At 40.4% G+C, this 24,563-nt stretch overlaps 1 protein-coding gene across 1 annotated transcript in view; it reads right to left on the reverse strand.

The window, feature by feature from the left end:
• Positions 1–24,563, reverse strand: part of CHP1 (calcineurin like EF-hand protein 1) — a 47,617-nt gene that overhangs the window by 5,843 nt on the left and 17,211 nt on the right. Inside the window, exons 3-5 of the mRNA XM_044229804.1 lie at positions 19,640–19,720; positions 15,522–15,649; positions 1,558–1,619 (exon numbers count right to left, since the gene is read on the reverse strand). Coding sequence (XP_044085739.1) covers positions 1,558–1,619; positions 15,522–15,649; positions 19,640–19,720 — 271 coding nt within the window. The remainder of the gene's footprint in view (positions 1–1,557; positions 1,620–15,521; positions 15,650–19,639; positions 19,721–24,563) is intronic.

Consider the following 24,563-nt stretch of genomic DNA (forward strand, 5'->3'; position numbering starts at 1 on the left):
AAGCTACGCTAGCCTCATAGAGTAGAGCAACTTATCTATATGGTGTAACGGATAAACAAACTATACATATTTAAAATATGCAGTCTGTTCCATTTTGACATATGTAGACACCTGTAAAACTATTACCACAATCAAGATAATAAACATATCCATCATCACCAAAAGTTCAACGGACTTTTTATATAAAAATCACACGAGGAGAACAGCCACTCAGTCTTCCCTTAGGATAAACTCATCACAAACTTTTAAATATCCACTGAATAGTTAAAGAACTATGCATCATAAAATATTTTAGATATGGCAGTGTCTAGAAAGGCAAACTTTGTTTTCTTCTCACTTTGCTAAGATATTCATATCCTCTTCCCGCTAGGATAAAACTAGTTCTCTGTCATCACAGCAGTCCATGAACACGTTTGTCCTCAAGTCACTTCAGGCCTGAGGAACACTCTAGTGGCACTGACTGGCACTCCGGCATATGATCTCCTCACCCCTGCCTCTGGTTTTTTGTTTTTGTTTTTTTTTTTTGCCTCTGGCTTTTTTTTAATCCTAATAATAGAAAATAAATCAATCCACCACTCCCAAAAATATTTCTGGCAGCCAGTCCTGGGTCAGAGGATGAAAACATTCAACTACAAAAGGACTACCTCTGTCTTTTCTCCTCAGAACTGAACAGTCCATATACCTAGCCATTTTCAAAAAGTACATTCCTCTCAATGAAGATATCCCCAATTCATTTTTTTTTTTTAGATATCCCCAATTCAAAAGCAAAGAACACTAACACTGACCTGCAAATTGTTTTGAATTTTGCTCAGACACAGAAATGTTGGTCCTTAATCTGGCCTGAGTAATTTTCAGCTTAGCAGACTTTTTAAGACACCGAACGAGTTCAGATTTATTTGGGGGTGAGTGGAACCCACTTTACTTTTTAGTAAATTGAAATAGACAAATCTCCCTAGGAAATTCCTGAATGTATTAGCTTCCTAGGATCCTCCAGAATCATTAATATTAAATAAAAGAAAAAAGGAGAACTTTCTCCCCTCTAAACTTGTATTTAAGGAAGTGGGGAAGACAAGAGGAAGGCAAGGCCAGGAGTACGAAATTCTAGTCACTGCTAGTGGCAGGACAGGGAATTGTTATCAGGAGCAACAAAGGACAGCAGTCGGCTCTGTACACCGGCCCGGCAACAATTCCTTGACTCCTCCATCAAGCTCAAGGACAGGTGGGACAGCAGCATTTACCTAAGTGTCATCAGAATGACCTGGATGTCAATAAGCTGATATAACAATAATGGAACTATCTGACTTAGACCATCTCCAATAGTGCCAAGTAAAAGACGTTAAATTGGCTTTTAAACAACAAAAGCATGTATTTTTAAGAACTCAATAAGCCCCTGTGCATTTCCCCGGGATCATTGGGCTCTGCCTTATACCTAAGACGGTACTCTGCACCAGCAGGTGTTATGAGGAAACGCTTGCTGAAAGAACAATTCCCACCCAAAAGGACAAGCAGGCAGAGCCCAAACAAGTTGTCCACAACCATGGCAGCTCTCCAACATACCTGTAACAGCTCATCACGGGAAATCTTGTCATCTTTATCCAAGTCATAGAGTCGAAAAGCAACTGGTAGGGGAAAACAAGAAGTTACTGGAAATTAGTAGTGTTTTGCCCCTTCTCAAGGAAGTAAATTTGTAAAGAACACTAGATAGAAAACTGACAGCAAATACTGTTTCAAGAGTAACTTGACATGACTTCCAGAGCTTTTAAAGACACTGTAACATTTAAGAAATTGAAATGTATCTCGTAGTTGCTGACTTCTTAACCCTGATAAATAGGGTCCCTCTTCAGGCAAATCAGAAAACTTAATAAAAATAAACCACTAAATTTTTTTTTAACCTTAGGATTTAAAAAAAAAAAAAATCTAGGGGAGATGAACCATGAGAGACTATGGACTCTGAAAAACAATCTGAGGGGTTTGAAGTGGCGGGGGGGTGGGAGGTTGGGGTACCAGGTGGTGGGTATTATAGAGGGCACGGCTTGCATGGAGCACTGGGTGTGGTGAAAAAATAATGAATACTGTTTTTCTGAAAATAAATAAATTGGAAAAAAAAATAAAAAAAAATCTGTAAGTGGTTCTTTTTTTTTTTTCCAATTTATTTATTTTCAGAAAAACAGTATTCATTATGTAAGTGGTTCTATACATGAGGTCATCTCACAAAACCTGCCAAGTCTACTGTGCACGGCACAGAGGGAGCCAGGAACGGGAGCCCTGCAGGCGAAGGAGCTGACCACACAGAGTATTGCTCTGGGAAAACGGCCACTCTGGCAAATCTGTGCTACGGAAGGCCTTCCATGTTGGAACCCTGAAAGTAAAGAACTTCGCTTTCAAATAAAAATGACAAGAATTTGATGGTCTTCTGGCCTTATCATGTTTCTTTCAAATATCACATCAGTCTTCCAGAAACTAGAATGAGAGAATTCAGAAGAGCAAAAATCATTCAGACTGCCATGTTGCTGAAGAGCTACCAGGTGAGAAGTGTCCTACCACTGGATGATTTTACTGGCAACCGTGAGAAATCGTCACACTGAGGAAGTGACTGCCTTGTAATTATAGCTGAACTGAGTGTGGTTTTGAGGCCTGGAATCACAGTATGCTACTAAGATTTTGGGGGTTTGGTATGATGCTATGAATACTCGAAGGCCAAAACACACTGTTCTAGTTACTGAGATACAGATGTAGATCTTGTCCTCTGCAGCTCATGATCCTCTCACTTTAATACATTTGCAATGTTATCATACATATGAAATGCTGGGGAACAAAAACTATGGCAGTTACTATGGCAGAACTTTCTGGTTCAAGTAACATTTAAACATGGTCCTGAAAGACAGACCAATCTGACGACAGGTGGGATTCTAGGCAGAGCTTATACTAGACGCAAAGGCATTAGAACATGGATGAATACCAGTGTTGAAACATTACCCCTCTCCTCCCTGCCCTCCTCTGCCAAAAAGAAGTGAGTCTACTAAAAGTTCAAGTAAAAATTTTAGAAGACTTTAACTTACTTGCTGTAAGGTACATATTTGAATTCTAGAGGGGGAGGGGCACCTGGCTGGCCCAGTTGCTTTAGCATGTGACTCTTGATCTCTGGGTTGTGAGTTCAAGTTCCACACTGGGTATAGAGTACTTAAATAAATAAACTTAAAAAGAGTCCAGAGGGGGAAATAACTAGGAGACTTTCTCTAATGTTTGCTTTCTTTAATTTGGTTAGTTGATTAACTTTATATCAAATTAGAGAATTTATATGCTTAGGAGGTTTAGATCACAAAGGAAAGAGGACAAGGATCATTACTATTCCTAAAGGAGTACTTTTTTTTAAAGATTTTATTTATTTATTTGAAAGAGCGAGAGCCCAAGCAGGGGAGACTAGCAGAGGGAGAGGGAGAAGCAGACTCCCTGCTGAGCAGGGAGCCTAATGCAAAGCTCGATCTCAGAATCTAGAGATCATGACCTAAGCTGAAGGCAGACACTTAACTAAGCCACCCACATGCCCCTGGAATATGTGTTTAAGATACTCCCCAGAGAGTGAACACACAGACACACACATACCTGTATATGTTGTCAAGTTTAAAATACAGGAAATGTGTTATCTACTAAGCACTCTACAGGATGATTTAGGAATGGAAATATTTTTGCTATATAAACCATAAACATGTTTCAGAATTTTTTATTTAAACAACCCTTTATTTTCATTTTATATGAAATTTTAAAAAGATTTTATTTATTTATTTATTTGATGGGGAGGGAGGAGAGAGAGATCACAAATAGGCAGAGAGGCAGGCAGAGGGGGAGGGGGAGGCAGGCTCCCCGCTGAGCAGAGCACCCGACACGGGGCTCGATCCCAGGACCCTGAGATCATGACCTGAGCCAAAGGCAGAGTCTTAACCCACTAAGCCACACAGGCACCCCTATTTTCATTTTTAAAAATTTTTATTTTTTAAAAAAGATTTTATTTATTTATTTGACAAACAGAGATCACAAGTAGGCAGAGAGGCAGGCAGAGAGAGAGGGGGAAGCAGGCTCCCCGCTGGCAGAGAGCCCGATGCAGGACTTGATCCCAGGACTCTGAGATCATGACCTGAGCTGAAGACAGAGGCTTAACCCATTGAGCCACCCAGGTGCCCCTCATTTTTTTTTTAAATTAACCTCCACACCCAATGTAGGGTTCACACTCGTGATGCCCAGATCAAGAGTGCCATGCTGTACGACTGAGCTAGCCAGAAGCCCGTTTCTGAATTTTTTAATCAGGTAACTGTTATAACACATCTCCTGTGTTCTGTATTTACAGAAGCCTGAACTGCTAATTCCCTTTTTCCTTTTCTTTTTTTTAAGGTTTATTTATTTATTTTAGAGAGAGTGGGAGAGAGAGAACAAGTGGGAGTAGGGGGAGGGGCAGAAGGAGAGAGAGAAAATCCTTCAGCAGACTCTCTGCTGAGCATGGAGCCTAACACAGGGCTTGATCCCAGGACCTTGTGATCATGACCTGAGCTGAAAAGTCACATGCTTAACCGAATGAGCCCCCCAGATGCCCCTGAAACTGGTAATTCTTCTTCTTTTTTTTTTTTTTTAAAGATTTTATTTATATGACAGACAGAAATCACAAGTAGGCAGAAGGCAGGCACAGAGAGAAGGGGAGGCAGGTTCCCTGCAGAGCAGAGATCCTGATGCAGGGCTCGATTCCAGGACCCTGGAATCATGACCTAAGCTGAAGGCAGAAGCTTTAACCCACTGAGTCACTTAGGTGCCCCGAAACTGGTAATTCTTAAAATTCAGCTTCCAAAGACTGAATGTTTGTATCCCTCCCCCCGCCCCCAAATTCCCATGTTGGCTCTCAATTCCCAGTGCAATATTATTAGGAGGTGAGGCCTTTGGGAAGTAATTAGGTTTGGATCAGGTCCCGAGAATGGGGCCCTCATGATGGAATTAATGCCCTCATATAAAAAGAGGAGACAGAAAATTTCTCCTCCTCTGTCTCTACCTCCCTCCCCATACGACAATACAGGAAGAAAAAGGGGGCCCTTTTGGGTGAAGCCAAAAGACCCTCACCAAGAACCTGAGTGGGCTGGCACTCTGTTCTCAGACTTCCAGGCTCCAGAAATGTGAGAAATGTCTGTTGTTTAAACCACCCAGTCTATGGTGTTTTGTTACAGCAGCCCGAGCAGAGGAAGATATCAGCAGAGAGATAAATGCAGCAATTACCTGATAGGACCTTTGAAGAAAAACCGCAGCATTAGTAGTGGTTTCTTAACTGACATGGATTCCTATCAGGCAGTTCTGGCCCAGAACCAGCAAAAACATTTTCCCCAAGATAACGAATGGTCAAGTGCGTAAATGACTTGAGCCATTTTAACATTTGTCTCTTACTCTTCTCATCTCTCTTTTAGCTCCCCCTTCTTGGTCCTATGATTTGGACTCCCCCAATCCAGAGCTATCTTCTTGCATCTCTGCTTCCATGGTTTTAATTAAACGCTTTCTAGTTCTCATGATTCCCGAATGTCCAACTCCAGCATGGACCTCTCCTCTGAGCTGACACTGATGTCAAAGCAATATGGTACACTGGTTAAGACTTTGGCTCTGCTGAATTCTGGCTCTGAGGATTATGAGCTGTGTGAACTTGAACAAGTTACTTGACCTCTTGGTGCCTCAGTTGCCCAAAAGGTATAAGCAAAATGAGGGTAACAGAATTCACCTCACAAGGCTGTAAGGACTGAATGAGTTAGTATACAAGAAGCACTTTAAACTGCAGGGCACCCAGTAGGTGCTTAATAAATGTTACCTACCTGCCATTACCTCCGTGCCCTCCTTTCACATCACTCAATTCTTTCTTGGTAAAGCTTTGTTCTCTGAACATTCCAAGTACTCATTTATCCTGGTTGTTCCCTGTGCCTAAAGCTATTTTCTGTTCTTTGCCTGTCTGGCTCATTCTTAGCTCAGAGAGACTTTCTTTCACTCATGCAGTGGCACCCCTCACCGCTTTCTCACCTCACCTTATCCATTTCCTTCACAAGACTTGCCACAATCGTAAAGTTTGTTTCTTCATCTGTCACTTCTTCTTTTTTTAGAAGTAGGCTCCATGCCCAGAATGGAACACAACATGGGGCCTGAACTCACAACGACCCTGAGACCTAAACCTGAGCCAAGAGCGAGAGTGGGACACTTAACTGACAGAGCCACCCAGGCACCCCCATCTGTCTTTTTCCTTGTAGTCTGTCTCCCTTATTAGATAGTAAGTTCTATGAAAGCAAAGATCTTATCTGATTTATGCATCATTGTATCATGGGACTAAATTAGTGCCTGGTATATAGTAGTTGCTCAAACATTTGCCTAATGAAAGACCAAATGAATGATCTCAAATTTTTACCTTTTAATCACTGATTCTTAAAAACACAAAACATAACATCGGTTAAAATATACATAAAATGTACCATTTTGACACTTTCACAATGTATAGTTAAAGCGCTTTCACACTGTTGTGTAACCACCACCACCTACCATCTCCAGATGAAGAAATACTTATTCATCTTCCCCATGGAACTCTGACCTATTAAACAATAATTCCCCATCTCCCCCTGACTCTAGTCCCTGACAACCTTCTATAAATTTGGGCTACTTTAGGAACCTCATACAAAAAGATCAAACATTATTTATCTTTTTGTCTGGCTTATTATTATTATTATTATTATTATTTTAGCATTATCCACGTAGCATGTAGCAGAATCTCCTTCTTTTGAGGCCAAATGTTCCATTCTATGTATATAATGCATTTTGTGTATCTTTTCATCTTTTGATGGACATTTCGGTTGCTTCTACCTTTTGGCTATTGTAAATATGCCGCTCACTCTTTCTTCTTCTTCTTCTTCTTTTTTTTTTTTTTTGCTCACTGTTTCTTCTTGGTTACTCTCCCTAATTCCACTTTACAATATTCCTCATCATCCAAATAAAAGAGCTTCACGCAGACTCATTTCCCACATCATTCATTATGTGTTATAAAAAAATCTTCAGGGGTGCCTGGGTGGCTCAGCTGGTTAAGGATCTGTCTTTGGCTCAGATCGTGGTCCCTCAGTCCTGGGATCTTGGTTGGGCCCCATGTTGGGCTCCCTGCTCAGCAGGGAGTCTGCTTCTCCCTCTGCCCCCCTTCCTGCTCATGGTCTTGCTCTCTTTCAAATAAATAAAAAGTCTTAAACAAACAAAACTTCAATAATTTAAGAAGATAATTAGAATACCAACAGGGAAGCTCATAGACCTCTCCCTTCGCATAAGGCGGGTGGTCCAATTCATACAAGACATAATAACCTCCCTAATTTGAAGAGGAAAGCAATCAGGAACCATTCCTTGGAGACAAGGAGATTAGTACTATGTGTGCTTGGGCATGTGCCTACATAGGTACAGTTCAGCCCTGGTGGTTGCCCTTGACATAATGGCCTGACTTCATTCTCTTGCCTGTAGATACCCAATTTTCTCAGCACCATTTGTTCAAAAGGCTGTCTGTTCTCTTTCTATTGAATAATCTTGGCACTCTTTTAAAAAATCAATTGACAAGGGACGCCTGGGTGGCTGAGTGGGTTAAGCCGCTGCCTTCGGCTCGGATCATGATCCAAGGGTCCTGGGATCGAGTCCCGCATTGGGCTCCTTGCTCAGCAAGGAGCCTGCTTCTCTCTCTGCCTCTGCCTGCCTCTCTGCTGGCTTGTGTGTACTCGCTTGTTCTCTCTCTCTGGCAAATAAATAAAAAAATCTTTAAAAAAAAATCAATTGACAAGGTGGGGCACCTGGGTGGCACAGTCGTTAGGCATTTGCCTTTGGCACAGGTCATGATCCCAGGGTTCTGGGATCCAGCCCCGCATCGGGCTCTCTGATCAGCAGGAAGCCTGTTTCTCCCTTTCCTACTCCCCCTGGTTGTGTTTCCTCTCTCGCTGTGTCTCTTTCTGTCAAATCAATAAATAAAATCTTAAAATACTGTCAACTTTTTTCAAAGAAATGGAACAAATAATCCTATAATTTGTGTGGAACAAGAAAAGACCTCGAACAGCAAGAGGAATGTTGAAAAAGAAAACCAAAGCTGGTGGCATCAAAATTTGAGACTTCAAGCTCTATTACAACGCTGTTGTAATCAAGACAGTATGGTACTGGCAAAAAACCTGACACACAGATCAATGGAATAGAATACAGAGCCCTGAAATGGACCCTCAACTCTATGGTCAACCAATCTTCGACAAAGCAGGAAAGAATGTCCAATGGAAAAACGACAGTCTCTTCAACAAATGGTGTTGGGAAACTGGACATAGTATTCTTCTGCCACAAGCAGAAGAATGAAACTGGACCATTTCCTTACACCACACATGAAAATAGACTCAAAAGGAATGAAAGGCCTAAGGTGTGACAGGAATCCATCAAAATCCTTGAGGAGAACACAGGCTGCAACCTCTTCGGACCTTAGCAGCACCAACTTCTCCTAGAAACATTGCCAAAGGCAAGGGAAGCAAGGGCAAAAATGAACTATTGGGACTTCATCAAGATAAAAAACTTTTGCATAGCAAAGGAAAAGACAACTGACAGAATGGGAGAAGATATTTGCAAATGACATATCACATAAAGGGCTAGTATCCAAAATCTATAAATAACCTTTCAAGGTCAATACCCAAAGAACAAATAATCCAATCAAGAAAAGGGGAGAAGACCTGAACAGATGTTTCTGCAAAGAAGACATGCAGATGGCCAACAGACACATGAAAATGTGCTCAATACCACTTGGCATCATAGAAATACAAATCAAAACCTCAATGAGATACCACCTCACACAAGTCAGAATGGCTAAAATTAACAAGTCAGGAAACAACAGATGTTGGTGAGGACGCGGAGAAAGGGGAACCTTCTTACACTGGTGGTGGGAATGCAAGCTGGTGCAGCTACTCTGGAAAACAGTATGTAGGTTCCTCTATGAAGGCAGAGCTACCCTACGATCCAGCAATCTCACTAGTGGGTATTTACACTGAAGATACAAATATAGTGATCCGAAGGGGCACATGCACCCCAATGTTTATAGCAGCAATGTCCACAATAGCCAAACCATGGAAAGAGCCTAGATGAGCATCAACAGATGAACGGATAAAGAAGATGTGGTATATATACACACAATGGAATACTATGCAGCCATCAAAAGATGAAATCTTGCCTTTTGCAACGAAGTGGATGGAACTAGAAGGTATTAAGCTAAGCGAAATAAGTCAATCAGAGAAAGACAATTATCATATGATCTCACTGATATGAGGAATCTAAGAAACAAGACAGGATCATATGGGAAGGGAGGGAAAAATGAAACAAGACGAAACCAGAGAGGGAGACAAACCATAAGAGACTCTTAATCTCAGGAAACAAACTGAGGGTTGCTGGAGGGGAAGGTAGTGGGAGGGATGATGGGGTGGCTGGATGATGGATGCTGGGGAGTGTATGTGCTATGGTGAGCGCTGTGAACTGTGTAACACTGATGAATCACAGACCTGTACCCCTGAAACAAATAATACATTGTATGTTATTTTATAAAAATTAAATCTTTTTTTTTTTTTAATTTATTTGACAGACAGAGATCACAAGTAGGCAGAGAGGCAGGCAGAGAGAGAGAAGGAGGAAGCAGGCTCCCTGCTAAGCAGAGAGCCCAATGCAGGGCTCGATCCCAGGACCCTAGGATCATGACCTGAGCTGAAGGCAGAGGCTTTAACCCACTGAGCCACCCAGGTGCCCCTAAATAAAATCTTTTAAAAGACATATTAATCAAACAAATCTTTAAAAAAAAGCATTCTACAAGATGTCCTTTTCTTCTTGAACAGGGAATTAACTACCCGTTTTTCTTATGTAAATATCTCTTGTTAAAAATTCTTCCCAGGGTGCCTGGATGGCTCAGTTAACAACATCTGATTCTTGATTTTGGAAAAAAAAATTTTCCGTCTGGGACACCTGGGGGCTCAATCCATTAAGTGCCTGACTCTTGATTTTGGCTCAGATCAGGATGGTCCTGAGACTGAACCCCTGAGCTGAGCTCTGAGATTGGCAAGTAGTGAGCTTCTCTCCTTCTCCCTCTGCCCCTCCCCCAGCTCATGTACAGGTGCTCTAAAATAAATAGATAAAATCTTTAAAGAAAATGGTTATGATGATCAATTTTAGGGCAACCCTCTCAGGTATTCTCCAACTTCAGGAGCTTTGTACCATCACTTTACTAGCACTCCAGAAACTTTGCTTTGCTGCCCACCAAAAAAAAAAAAAAAGAAAGAAAAAGAAAAAAAAAAAGATGATGAATTCTATGTTGTGTATTTTTTTTTTACCATAATTAAAAAAAAAAATCTTCCTCAGTGCCCTCGAACTTCTAGGTACTGTGTCATAAATGTGCTTTAGTATATTTCTGGGATCCAAAATGAAATATGGTTCCTAAAATGTGTTCTCTTTAGCACAGAGTGGGATTACCATTACGCTCATTCTGTTCTTATGGCCTGATACTACATGACTCTGAGGTGAGGGCCAAGGTGCTGCAAGTCAGTCAGTCATGACGTACAGTGGCTGCATCTTGGATTTATTCCTTAGGTCTTGTTTAAACATGCTGCCGGACCCAAGTGTAGAACTCTAGTATATCCCTTACAGCATTCATTTTATTAGATTGAGTCCAGCTTTTTCCAGCCTATCAGTATTTCTTTTGGTTCTGATTCTGCGGTATCTTATCTTCACTATACCTCCAAGTTTATAGTCAACCAGAAACTGGTTTGTTAGTGAATTCTAATTTCTTCTCTCAAGACTAAATACTACTTGAGACAAAGCCTGTTTCGCTATGTGATACACCTGTAACTACTATTTTATATGTCAACTATACTTCAATAATAATAATAATTTTTAAAAGACACAGAGCTGTTCCACAGCCTCCAATGTCATATCTATTATTTAATTGGGACGCCTGGGTGGCTGAGTTAGTTAAGCGTCCCACTCTTGGTTTCGGCTCAGGTGATGATCTCAGGTCCTGAGATGGGACCCCGCATCAGGTTCTATGCTGAGCAGGGAGCCGACTTGGGGATTCTCTCCCTCTGCCCCTCCCCCTGCTCCTGGATGACATGTGCTCTCTCTCAGATAAATAAATAAATCTTAAAACAAATAAATAACAAAGAAGCACATCTGTTACTCTGTCACAAAGTTGCCTTAATACTTTGGCAATGGGGAGTCTGGGTGGCTCAGCCAGTTAAGGGACTGCCTTTGGCTCAGGTCATGATCCCAGGGTCCCAGGAATAGGTCCTGCATCAGGCTCCCTGCTCAGTGGGGAGTCTGCTTCTCCCTCTGACCTCCTCCCGTCTCATACTGTCTCTTACTCTCAAATAAATAAAATCTTTAAAAAAGAAATACTTTGGCAACAGCATTTCAATATAATTGGTTTCCTTTATGATCCTATGTATTTGCTTTTATGGTTTTAAAAGTAGGGGCGCCTGGGTGGCTCAGTGGGTTAAGCCGCTGCCTTCGGCTCAGGTCATGATCCCAGAGTCCTGGGATCGAGTCCCGCATCGGGCTCTCTGCTGAGCGGAGAGCCTGCTTTCCTCTCTCTCTCTCTCTCTCTGTCAAATAAATAAATAAAATCTTTAAAAAAAAATAAAATAAAATAAAAATAAAAAATAAAAGTATTCTGAGATGGGGTCAGTAGGATTCACTAGACTGCCAAAGGAATTCATGACTTAAACAAAGAGAGTTCCTCCCTACCCCTAAAAGTAGAGCTCATGCAGAGAGGGAATTCAGGTAACCGGTATGTGTTAGGTCTGATGACCTTTAAAGTCTCCTCTAATCCTGGATTAGAAAAGCAAGCATAGTTTCATTCTGTGCTTTCATAGCAGCACAGAACGTCTCTTAATGGTCTCCTTAACCGACTCACTTGATTCAGGGATTCTCTCCCTCCCTCTGCAAATCGTTCCAACTGACGTGGTGGCACACTGCGTACTTGTAGCTAATGGGCAACACCTGAGTGTCACTCCACCAGCTACCCTGGAGGCTCTCCAAGAGTCAGGTGTATAAATGCCCTACAACTGGGCTATCTGTACTGTTAATAAAAACTACATATAATTAATAAAAAGTGAAATATGTATATAAAAACAAAATTATTGTTTCTGAGAAAATTACTTTTTTTTTTAAAAGATTTTATTTATTTATTTGACAGAGAGAAATCACAAGTAGACAGAGAGGCAAGCAGAGAGAGAGAGAGGGTAGCAGGCTCCCTGTTGAGCAGAGAGCCTAATGCGGGACTCGATCCCAGGACCCTGAGATCATGACCTGAGCCGAAGGCAGCGGCTTAACCCACTGAGCCACCCAGGCGCCCCGAGAAAATTACTTTTGAGAGATTCAAAATTAAGTTACCAGAAATAAAAAAACAAACACCTGCTACTAACGTAAAGTATGGCAGAACAAGCACAAGAGATTAAGGAAAAATGTAAACAACAGAAAGATTCTATTTTCGGAATGCTTTATGAGTATCTTTAAGCTTTTTCTCCACTTAAAAGAAACTGCAACCAGAAACCTCAGACTATATACATTGTAGATGTGCTCTATGTAAAATGTTACACAACTCCCATCAGCAGACTTTTACGAAAACAATTAAAACCCAAAAACTCTTAGTTCCACACCAAAAGATCGGGCAGTAGATGTGTTTTTAAATATTTTAAGGTAAATTAAAAAAAAAATGAAATCTTGCAGTTTGCAATGATGTGGATGGAACTAGAGGGTATTAATGCTGAGGGGAAAAAAGTTAATTAGAGAAAGACAGTTATCATATGATCTCACTCATATGTGGAATTTAAGAAACAAAATAGAAACATAGGGGAAGAGAGAGAGATAAAAAAAAAAAACCAAGATGAAATCAAACAGGGAGAAAAACCTTAAGAGAGACTTAATCATAGGAAACAAACTGAGGGTTCCTGGAGGGAAGGGGGGGATGGAAGGATGGAGTAACTGGACATTAAGGAGGGCACATGATGTAATGAGCACAGGGTGTTTTGTAAGACTAATGAATCACCGACCTCTACCTCTGAAACCAGTAATACATTATATGTTAATTAATTGAATTTAAATAAAAAATAAATATTTCAAGGTAAAATAAAATATTAAACCGTGTATCCTCTTCTGTGATTCTATGCTAGCGCTGGGTTTTTCAATTATTTTTTTTTAAGATTTTATTTATTTATTTGAGAGCGAGAGAGAGTGGGAGAGAGCACAAGAGAGGAGAAGGTCAGAGGGAAAAGCAGACTCCCTGTGGAGCTGGGAGCCTGATGCGGGACTCCATCCTGGGACTCCAGGATCATGACTCGAGCCAAAAGCAGTTGCTTGAACAACTGAGCCACCCAGGCGCCCTCAATTTTTATTTTAGTCCTGGTCTGACAACACCGAGTAAGAAAATTTTATTATGCTAATGTCAGAATCAGGCAAACATGTACTAGACATAAGCTGAAACCCTTAAAACGTTGAGAAACAAGTTTTGTCTCAAGTAGTATTTAGTCTCGAAAGAAGAAATCAGAATTCATGGGGCACCTGGGTGGCTCAGTGGGTTAAGCCTCTGCCTTCAGCTTGGGTCACGGTCTTAGGGTCCTGGGATCAAGCCCTGCATCAGGCTCTCTGCTCAGCAGAGAGCCTGCTCCCTGCCCTGCCTCTGCCTGCCTCTCTGCCTACTTGTGATCTCTCTCTCTGCCAAATAAATAAAAAAATCTTAAAAAAAAAAAAAAAAAGAAATCAGGGTGCCTAGGTGGCTCAGTGGGTTAAGCCTCTGCCTTCGGCTCAGGTCATGGTCTCAGGGTCCTGGGATCTAGTCCTAGATCAGGCTCTCTGCTCAGCAGGGAGCCTACTTCTCTCTCTCTGCCCACTTGTGATCTCTTTCTCTGGTCAAATAAATAAATAAAAACCTTAAAAAAAAGAAAAGAAATCAGAATTCACTAACAAAGTACTCAATACATTTGATAACGATTCATTGGAGTTCTATTTTCTTCTACATTGCTTTGTTTGTATTTAAGTTTTCTGCTCTTCATTAAGGTACATGATACTGTGGTAAAGAAGAGCAGTATTTTACTATTTTGGTTCAAAAATCTTCCCTGTCTTAAAAAAAAAAAAAAAAATCTTCCCTGTCTTGTATAACAAAACTTATTTCAGTGCTTCTGAAACTCTTTACCCGAAATATCAAGAGAGGAGTAAAATCATTGTCCCCTAGCCAGGGAGATCAGACGATGTGGCCCAAAGGCCATGAGTTAAAAAGTTTAAGACTCATGTACCCATCTTTCTTCTTCTTCTTCTTTTTTAAGTAATCTCTCTGCCTAACAAGGGGCTGGAACTCCTAATTCGGAGATCAAGAGTCACATGCTCTACTGACTGAGCCAGACAGGCGGCCTGCATCTTTCAATGTGTAAATTTGGCATTATATTCTATGATTTATCTACATTTGTCTCAATATTAAAAAGCCTTTTATTTTTCTTTAAATCATTGAATACAAACTTGATGGGCCCCATATATTCTGTGGCTTCGAAGACCTCTCTGTATACCACAGTGCACTCTTTTTCTAAAAAAATTATTTATTTATTTATTTGACAGAGATCACAAATAGGCAGAGATGCTGACAGAGAGAGAGGGGGTGGGAAGCAGGCTTCCTGCTGAGCAGAGACCCTGATGCGGGTCTCGATCCCAGGACCCTGGGATCATAACCTGAGCTGAAGGCAGAGGCTTAACCCACTGAGCCATCCAGGCGCCCCGACCACAGTGCACTCTTGCAAGAGAAGCTTAGGCTCAATCAATGCAATATGATTTCCACTTCAATTTCAACTTGTGTTGAATGAAAAGAGAAGTTGAACTTCAATTTCTGGAGAAGTGTTGTAAGGGATTAGGCAATCCCATACATGAATCAATAAGGGCAGAGGGAAATCTAACAAATAGCCAAGGAAAGGAGGCAAGAGGCAAGGGGAGAAAAGTTAAATCTTGTACTAAGCCAGCTGTGTACTCCTACTTGAGTCACATTCAGTATCCATCAAATTCTAAGATCAGCTGAGACTGCCACTCTTCCTTACAGGTGGTGCTAGGTCTCATTCTCTGTTGTTGCTCTAGCACTCACCACACTGCCTGGTGCATGGGAGGCATTCTATGAATTTTAAGGATAATATTAGCGGCTAAGTTCTTATTGCCAAGTACGTGACATATTTTAACTCGTTTAATCATCACAACATCCTTATGCGAAACCCCTTAACACCCCATTTTACACAAGACAAAACCAAGGCCCAAAGATTTTAAATAATTTGCCCAAAGTCACATGGCTGAAAAGCAGCAGAGCTGGGATTCGAACCCAGTCCATGTCATTCCACAGTCTGAGCTCTCAATCACTAAGCTCTTGTAAATGCTCGCTCAATGAATGAATGAGTAAAATAAATGATTTGTAAATGCAAATAAAAGCAAATATTTTAAGCCAGAAAACTTTATCTCCTTACAGTGCAGTTTGTTGCTTCGGCTATTGAGTGGTTCTGGTCCATTCACATCTTTGCTCTTTTCATTATCTTCAATGGGTCGAAAATGAGCCAAAGTTCTCATGAATCCGCGGAAGTTTACCTGGTCCTCTCTGAGTGGGAAACAGAATAAACAGAACGCTATCTCAATCAGAGTGATTCTTTCTTATGAATCTAATATGCTGACAACAGTTTTAGCTAGAGTGGCCGAAAGTCCATTTAACAAGGTTTTTTCCCATATGCACAATTCTTTAGGGCTCATAAGATATATTTTATTAAGTGTCACCTCAACCTTGTGAGGTGGGTATTATTTTTCCCATGTTATAAATGATTAACCAGACTTAGGTAACAACTCAGCAGAGTCACCTACTCGAGTTCCTTATAGCTCTTCTCCCAAAAAGGATTTCAAGCAGCACCCAAGGCTACATTATCAGGCAAGCCAGAACCTGAGGAACTCACTGCTTCAGACTCTAAAGCAAGCAGTAAGTTAGCTATGCCAACCCAATGACTCCCCAGCCACTTCTCATGCTTCCTCTGCAGTCACATCCACCTAGTGATATTTTAAGGTTAAAGTATACTATGGAAATGCAGCATCTAAAATTAAAATTTTGCTATAAAAGCAATAAATACATTTTTAGAATTTGAGGCGGAAAAGCAGAAAAATACCACTCCTGTAGTAATTACAATTATTACTATTTTTTCTTCTATTCATTTTTCTATGCCTTTTTGGTAATTGTGAACATACTGCATATACAATTTCCTATTGTGCTTTCTTATATTGGTCTTCAACCAATATAAACACTTTGAAAGATTTCAAATGCTGGAAAATCATTGTGTTAATTATGATTTTATTATCCCCTCATAAATGGATAGGTTGCTCATGGTCATGATGTTGGGAAGACTCTTGTATAAAGCTTTTCTGGTACTTGAGACTAGAGAAGAATCTTTCTATCGTGCCACAGGCAAATCAGTAACCCTGAGAGAAATCATTCTAACTTCCATGAACAACATACTTCAAAGAAGAATATCCAATGTGACAAAGTTGTTTACCAGTGGCAGTCATGGAAAGAACAGGTTGCGTGATTCCTGTGACTACCTAAAGGTAAATCCCAGTCTTTTTTTTGCAGCACTGAATTGCTGTGGTATCATTTCTCGTAAGTGCCAGGCAGACACAGAGACCAGTCTTTCTGAGGGTGGATTTCAAAAGCTAGCTCATGAGCCCACTGTACTCAAAAGAATGACTGTTAGGTTTTTGTTTTGTTTTGTTTTTAAGATTATTTATTTATTTGACAGACAGAGATCACAAGTAGGCAGAGAGGCAGGCAGAGAGAGAAGGGAAGCAGGTTCCCCGCTGAGCAGAGAGCCCGATGCGGGGCTCGATCCCAGGACCCTGGGATCATGACCTGAGCTGAAGGCAGAGGCTTTAACCCACTAAGCCACCCAGGCGCCCCTGACTGTTAGTTTTTGAAGCCAGGTAGACTGCAAATGGAGCAGTAGATCTGGGGAATCAAGATGTGGAATAAGATTTGAAGCAAATGCCAGAACAAAAGATTAATAAGTATAAATATTACTGCCATAGGTCTCTGAGTAAAAGGGTATTCTGAATACCAAAGTTGCACTTTCCAATCTCATTTTAAAAAAATTCCACTTGCATAAGACTAGGTAGAGAAGAAACGAAAAACCCAGAAACTGGGTATCTGTATCTTATTAGAGTGATTAGCAGAAGGGCCTCCTGCCGACAGTTTAGTAGTGTGGCCTGGCACAGGCCTCGGCTTCCTCATGCACACCCGCCTAGCGTTCTGAGCAGAACATTGCACAGGATGGCAGGTGATACTGTAGTAAAAAACTGCTTCCCACAAACTGCTTTTCCTAATAACCAATGTTTACTACAGAACTCTGAAAAAAATGTTGGCATATTGACTCCACTGGGTTTACTTTTCATTACAAAAGGTTTGGATACAAAGCATAGTTGTGCAAGTTCCAATGCTGGACACGATCAATGCTCTGTATGGGCTAAGGAGGAAGTGGGAAAAAAATAAAAATAAAAACACCCAAGATTTCAGCACAAAAACTACCAGAAACCAACAGGGCAGTTCATGGAGAAAAAAAGGAGAAAATGAAGAAGGGCAGGAGATTCCTCCTGGTCAACATGAATCTGAAGAGAGCCAAGTTTCATTTCATTCGATTTCTGTCTTCACATAAATTAGCTGCTAGGCTTCCCCTCGTCCCCCCGCCCCAGCCCAGTCACTCAGCTTTACTGAATGCCCAAATTCTCAACTGCAGATTCTTTTGCTCTCAGTGCAGAGTTCTAAAATTTCCTCTCCATTTTATCTGATAATATCCTCGCTGACACTGAGTCTCATTATTAAGAAATTGGCAACCACTGAACTTTTTAAAGTCCTTTGGGTCATACAGATAAGTCACAAGGAACCAGGAAGAAATTGTTAAAGAGATTACTTAAAATAACATAATAAGCTTTATTCAGAAAAAGGTACCTAATCAAATCTATAAATATTTACTCAGGACTTGGAAGTCAGTGTATTGGGTAGTAAAGCGTATCAAAAGCCTGGACAAACCCAAATCTGTTTGACAAACTGTGTGTGGTAGAGGGGACTGTACCCTTAGCCAATGTTCTAAAAGAAAAATAAAGGCTGTGGAAATATTCCACATTAAAGGAGGCCGAAGAGCCATGACAACTGACCCAGAATGGATCATGTATTGGACAGGGAGGAAGTACTATCAGGAAGATTAAAAGAGGAATATGATTGATATATTAGAATAAAATAGACAATGGGAGAAACCGGTGAAGGTGGTCAAAGGGAACAAACTTCCAGTTATAAGATGAGTAAGTTCTGGGGACATCACGTACAACATGGTGACTACAGGTAATAATAAATACCTCTAGTGCTGTCTATTTCAAAGTTGCTAAGAGAGTGGATTATAAAAGTTCTCATCATACAGAAACAGTAACTGTGTAAGGTGATAAATGCATTAACCTTATTGTGATACTCATTTCACAATATATACATAGATAAAATCACTGCGCTATCTATATACCTTAAACTTACACAATATGACATTTCTCAATAAAGCTGGAAAAAAGAACAAAATACATAATATTTTATATTAGTATTACAGCAGCTGATTGGTGCTATAGGTGTAAATTACACACAGGATTTCAAAGACTTAATATTAAAACAAATGTAATATATTAAATATGTTGACTATATATTAAATAATATTTTAAATACATCAGATAATAAAATATATATTGACATAATTAACTTGCTTATTTTTTACTTTTTTTTATGTGGGTACTAGAAAATTTATAATCATGTATGTAACTTGATTATATTTTCACTGGCCGGAACACAGGGAGACAGAGAGTATATGCCAATGAGACAAAAGGTTAACGATGTAACAGTAGATGCATCTGGGTGAAAGACATAGAGGAGTTCTTTGTATTTTCAATTTTAAAGATTTATTTATTTATTTGACAAAGAGAGAGAGAGAGAGAGATCACAAGTAGGCAGAGAGGCAGGCAGAGAGGGAGGAGGAAGCAGACTCTCCACTGAGCAGAGAGCCCGATGTGGGGCTCGATCCCAGGACCCTGGGATCATAGACCTGAGCTGAAGGCAGAGGCTTTAACCCACTGAGCCACCCAGGTGCCCCTATAATTTCAATTTTAGCAACTTTTCTCTAAATTTGAAATTATAAACAGAGATTAAAGACAGAATTTTGAGGGTGCCTGTGTGGCTCAGTGGGTTAAACCGCTGCCTTCGGCTCAGGTCATGATCTCGGGGTCCTGGGATCGAGTCCCGTATCAGGCTCTCTGCTCAGCAGGGAGCCTGCTCCCTCCTCTCTCTCTGCCTGCCTCTCTGCCTACTTGTGATCTCTCTCTGTCAAATAAATAAATAAAATATTAAAAAAAAAAAGACAGAATTTTGAAAATGGGCTCATATACCTATTAGAAGAGATAGTCTGAAAACAACCAAGTTAAGGATGTCCAATATAGTCAGGAGGATCGTGGTCTAAAAGGGCCCAACCAATAGCATTATTCCAAATTTGCCTCAGCAAGGAAGCCAACAACTGCAGGGACTCACCCCTCTGGAAAGAAGGCATTGATGATCCGGTCCCCCAATGGATTAATGGCAAGTTCCGGAATTCGCTGGAAATCTTCCCGGCTGCCAAGAGAATCACCTTGAGTTAGAGACTATTGGCCCTTAGCAGGAATTCATTCAGTCATGCAAGAGTACAACCTAGCAAGAATATTACCTCGTGGAATTTACTTCTGTGGCAAATTATACCAAATAAGTGCAAAGAATAGCACTTTAGTAGCTGCCAAGTGTTTCTTGCACCAACTCAGGAGTGGAAGAAGCCAGATTCGACTATGCCACATTCCAGTGAATTCAGCACACAAGTTACGTCAATAAAACAACTAACAAGCAAATACTGAGCTGTCCCTGTAAATCATTCTTTGAACATTACCATTTTGTACTTAGTTACTAAGTTTGAAGTGAACAGCAGCTCCAACTATCAACACCACAGAGCTTGTGTATAGTAGCAAAAATCCTGGACCCTTGCTAGAATCTACAACATCTATGAAATGCAAGGAATTCTTAGGCAGTGTCCAAGGAAAGAATGAAGTGTGACAACTAAGTGATTTCCATTACTTCCTTGCTCTGATTCTGGCCTTTTCTCCATTGCCTTCTACAGACCCAGACCATGGAAATATTTAAACCTTGATCCTGAAAGAGCAGTCATCCTCTCACAACTTGGAAGTTATGCTAAGATGAATATTATTAGCTGCCATTCGCTGTATACATACCATGTGCTGCTCTGTTTATACACATTATCTCATTTCTTTAGGCCAACATTTTATCTGTACTCTTTTCAAGTTGAGGAAACTGAGAGGCAGTGAGCTAAAGTTACTTGCCCAGTGCTATGAGCTAGTAAGTGGTAGAACTGATTTAAGTCTAAATTTAAATTGAAGTCAAATAAATGTTCCTTTTTTTATTTTTAAAGATTTTATTTATCAGAGAGAGAGAGGGAGAGAGAGCGAGCACAGGCAGACAGAATGGCAGGCAGAGGAAGCAGGCTCCCTGCTGAGCAAGGAGCCCGATGTGGGACTCGATCCCAGGACGCTGGGATCATGACCTGAGCCGAAGGCAGCTGCCCAACCAACTGAGCCACCCAGGCGTCCCACATGTTCCTTTTTCTAAACAACAACAATAACAACAAACCCCCCACATTTCTGGGGCGCCTGGCTGGCTCAGTCAGTAAAGAGCATGACTCTTGAGGTTGAGTCCCACATTAGGTATAGAGATTACTTAAAAATAAAATCTTGATGGGGCACCTGGGTGGCTCAGCGGGTTAAGCCTCTCACAACTTTATCAAATAAATAAATAAAATCTTAAAAAAAAAAATCTTGATAAATAAAATAAAATGAAATAGAATAGAATAATATTAAAAACACAGGGTGCCTGGGTGGCTCAGTCGGTAAAGCATCTGCCTTTGACTAAAGTCATGATCTCAGGGTGCCAGGATGGAGTCCCCTATTTGCTCTCTGCTCAGTGGGGAGTCTGCTTCTTGCTCTCACTCTCCCTGTGTCTCCCAACCCCCTTGGTCCTCTCTCAAATAAATAAAATCATTAAAAAAAAATCCACAGACTTCTTGGGGTGCCCGTGAGGCCAAGTTGGTTAAGCAACCAACTTCAGGTCAGGTTATGATCCCAGGGTTGTGGGTTTCAGCTGTACCAGGCTCTGTACTCAGCAGGGCATCTGCTCAAGGTTCCATTCCTCTCCTCTGACCCACTCCCCTTGCTCTCTTTCACTCTCTCAAATAAATAAATAAATAAATAAATAAAATCTTTTTAAAAAGTTGTTCACTTATTTGAGAGAGAGAGAGCACACAGCAGCAGGGAGAGGGGCTGAGGGAAAAACAGACTCCCCACTTAGCCAGGAGCTCAACCTGGGGCTTGATCCCAGGACCCTGGAATCACAACCTGAGCTGAAGGCAGACACTCAGCTGACTGAGCCACTGGGGCACCCCAATAAATAAACACACCACACATTTCTTTCCCATATCAAACATTCTGAAAAAAAGGTGCTCGCCCAAAAAATGTTCAATAAGGAATTTCTAAAAATTTCTTAGTTGATATTCAGTGCCAAGAATATAAAACTGTCTATAACATATCCATACTCCTCAAAAATATGGATGTCATGAAGGACAGAGAAAGGCAGATTGCTCCAGATCATAGGAGACACACGACTGAACTCAATGCATGATCTAGACTAGGAATAACATTGCCACAAAGGACATTACTGAGCTACGTAATTCCATACAGAATATATAATTATGTAATAGTATATAACTATATCAAAATACTAAATTTCTTGACTTTGACACAAGAATGTCACAATGAAGTCTGTGGCAAAATATTAACAATTGGTAAATCTAGATTTCAGGTATGTAGAAGTTTTGTATTATTCTTGGAACTTCTCTATAAGTTTGAAATTAGTATTTCCAGATAAAAAGTAAAATAAAAATAAAAAAATAAAACTCAAATAAGCCCCACTCTTGCCTTCAAGATGTTTACTATCAGAAGAGATAAAACTTATTCCTCTACCCACTTTGTACTAACTGCTAATGAGATACTCCTATTTTATCGAGAAGCCTTCAATACCATGTTTCTCTTAGAATGGTTTAACATTTAGATGGTGCTAAATTAACTGAAGAAGCTCATCTCCAGCACATCTGGTGGTGACACAGGTTGAAACTGACCTAGGGGACTAAATGCAGGGCTCTGGAACAGTAACTCTAAATTCTAATCTTCCTTGATCCCTTAGGGTAATAATTTTTACATCAATGAATGAACCAAAAGAAGACATTGCTTAAGATGATAAAAGATAAAGGAAGTTACAGAGGTCCTGATTATTTGATTCTACAAACATGTACTAAGTTCTTATTATATAACTTGTTCTGTAATACAAAGTCCAAGTTATCACCCAAAGTGGTTCCTCTTCCTTGACAGAGGTTAAGAAACAATAACTACTCCCTTTTAAAATGAAGATTAAGGCTCATTTGAATTGCACAGCCACATACCTCAGCTTAAAGTCTAACAAGCTAGAGTAATTTTAGCTGAGAAACAGCACAGTTTAAATACCATGTCTAATATCAGGCAGTGAGTACACAATCCAGCCTGAACTTCAGTCTCAAAAGGGATCTGGTTTTGGAATTCCAATGTCAGTGAGACCAAAACCTGTCCTTTGACACTTCTTTTTTTTTTTAAACTCTACTCTTGGAATTTAGATTGTTTATACATACAGTTTTATAAGACCAAGAGGAATACTGTTGATAGTATCAAGATTAAAATGAAAGAGTAAAAAACAATAGTTTGTAAACAGCTCAATAATACACAGTTTGTTATTATTAGTTGTTCTATAGCAGAATGGAGATCACATGGGCAATTTTTTCTAAAACACAACTTAAATTTGTCCACTGATGCGAACCTAATAGAGAAAAATATATACTCTAAGCAGCCCACACACGGAAGATTTGTTCAAAATCTGTGTGTACTCATTGAAAAGCATGCCAATATTATATTGTATCTTACAGTATACCTGGGAAAATCTTCCTCAAAGATATTTTTTCCCTCAAAGATATTTTAAGAAAAGATATTATAACTGGAAGTAGGCAAGTCTGAGCAGAGAGAGAGAGAAATCACAAGGAGGCAGAGAGGCAGGCAAAGGGAGAGGGGGAAGCAGGCTCCCTGCTGAGCAGAGAGCCTGATTTTGGGGGGAGGGGGGCTCGGGGGCTCAGGTGTCCCCAGGACCCTGAGACCATGACCTTAGCCAAAGGCAGAGGCTTAACCCATTGAGCCACCCAGGCGCCCAATATAACAGCATTCTTTGTGGCTAAGAAATTCCCAGTGAAGAGTGGTTTTCCATACCCTCAGAAGGAAAAGGCAGTTTGAGAGACTTTTAGTAACCAGGAGGGCCAGCCCTCTACACTGATCTTCAGTATGCAGGTTCCTTCTCTGACTGGAAAATCAGCCTCAGTTAATTGTTTATATTTCAAGCCCCAGGGTCGATGGTGAGATGACATACATAATGAGGACATTAAAATCTGTTAAAAGGACATACTTGAGGGACATACTGAACTAAGAAAAGTGTTTCATGTTTAAGTAATAAAATAGAAATAAATAACTTATTATTTAGATTCAACACTGAAATAATTTCCATTATCTGAAGCATTTAATTAATAGTTTAGTTTATTTATATTTTTTTGTAATCTCTACACCCAATGTGGGGCTCAAACTCACAACCCCAAGATCAAAAGTCACATGCTCTTCCAACTCAGCCAGCCAGGCACCCCCTTCTAATTAATATTCTAAATTAAATCAGTAATAGAATTTTGTTATCTTGATAATAGAATCATGGAAATGTCAACAGGTGCCAAATCATGTCTCTGCTAATTGTTTTAGCATTCTAGGGCCAGACCCGTTAGCTGCAAGGCTGCATGTGACTTTTGGTTGAACATGGTGGGCACAAACACATTGACTTTCTCTCATTCTCTAAAACTGCCTGAAAAGTCAGCAGAAACATATACACGGAACATATCCCTGACATAAACAACCAGGGTGGGAGGAGTGAACTAGTAAACAAGGGATTGTGCCAAATTCTGGAAGTCAGAAAATCAATGCAAATGTAGTGACAAGTAAGTGAGAGTAGAGGGCCCATGAGAAGGCTGCAAGGGAGCGGAGAGCCATTTTGTCCTGCAGAAGCTTTAGAAATATGAATGGACAACCAAAGCTCACCAGATACTATGGAAAAATTAATAGCATAAAAGAGTAGAATCAAGATGAATAGAGATAATGATAATTCAGGGAACACTGAAAGTTTTGAAAGATTCTTTTTTCCTTTTTAAATATTTTATTTATTTGACACAGAGAAAGAGAGAGAGAGAGAGCACAAGTAGGCAGAGCAACAAGCAGAGGGAGAGGGAGAAGCAGGCTCTCTGCTGAGT

This window comes from Neovison vison, chromosome 13, assembly GCF_020171115.1.
Source record: "Neovison vison isolate M4711 chromosome 13, ASM_NN_V1, whole genome shotgun sequence".
Taxonomy (NCBI): domain Eukaryota; kingdom Metazoa; phylum Chordata; class Mammalia; order Carnivora; family Mustelidae; genus Neogale; species Neogale vison.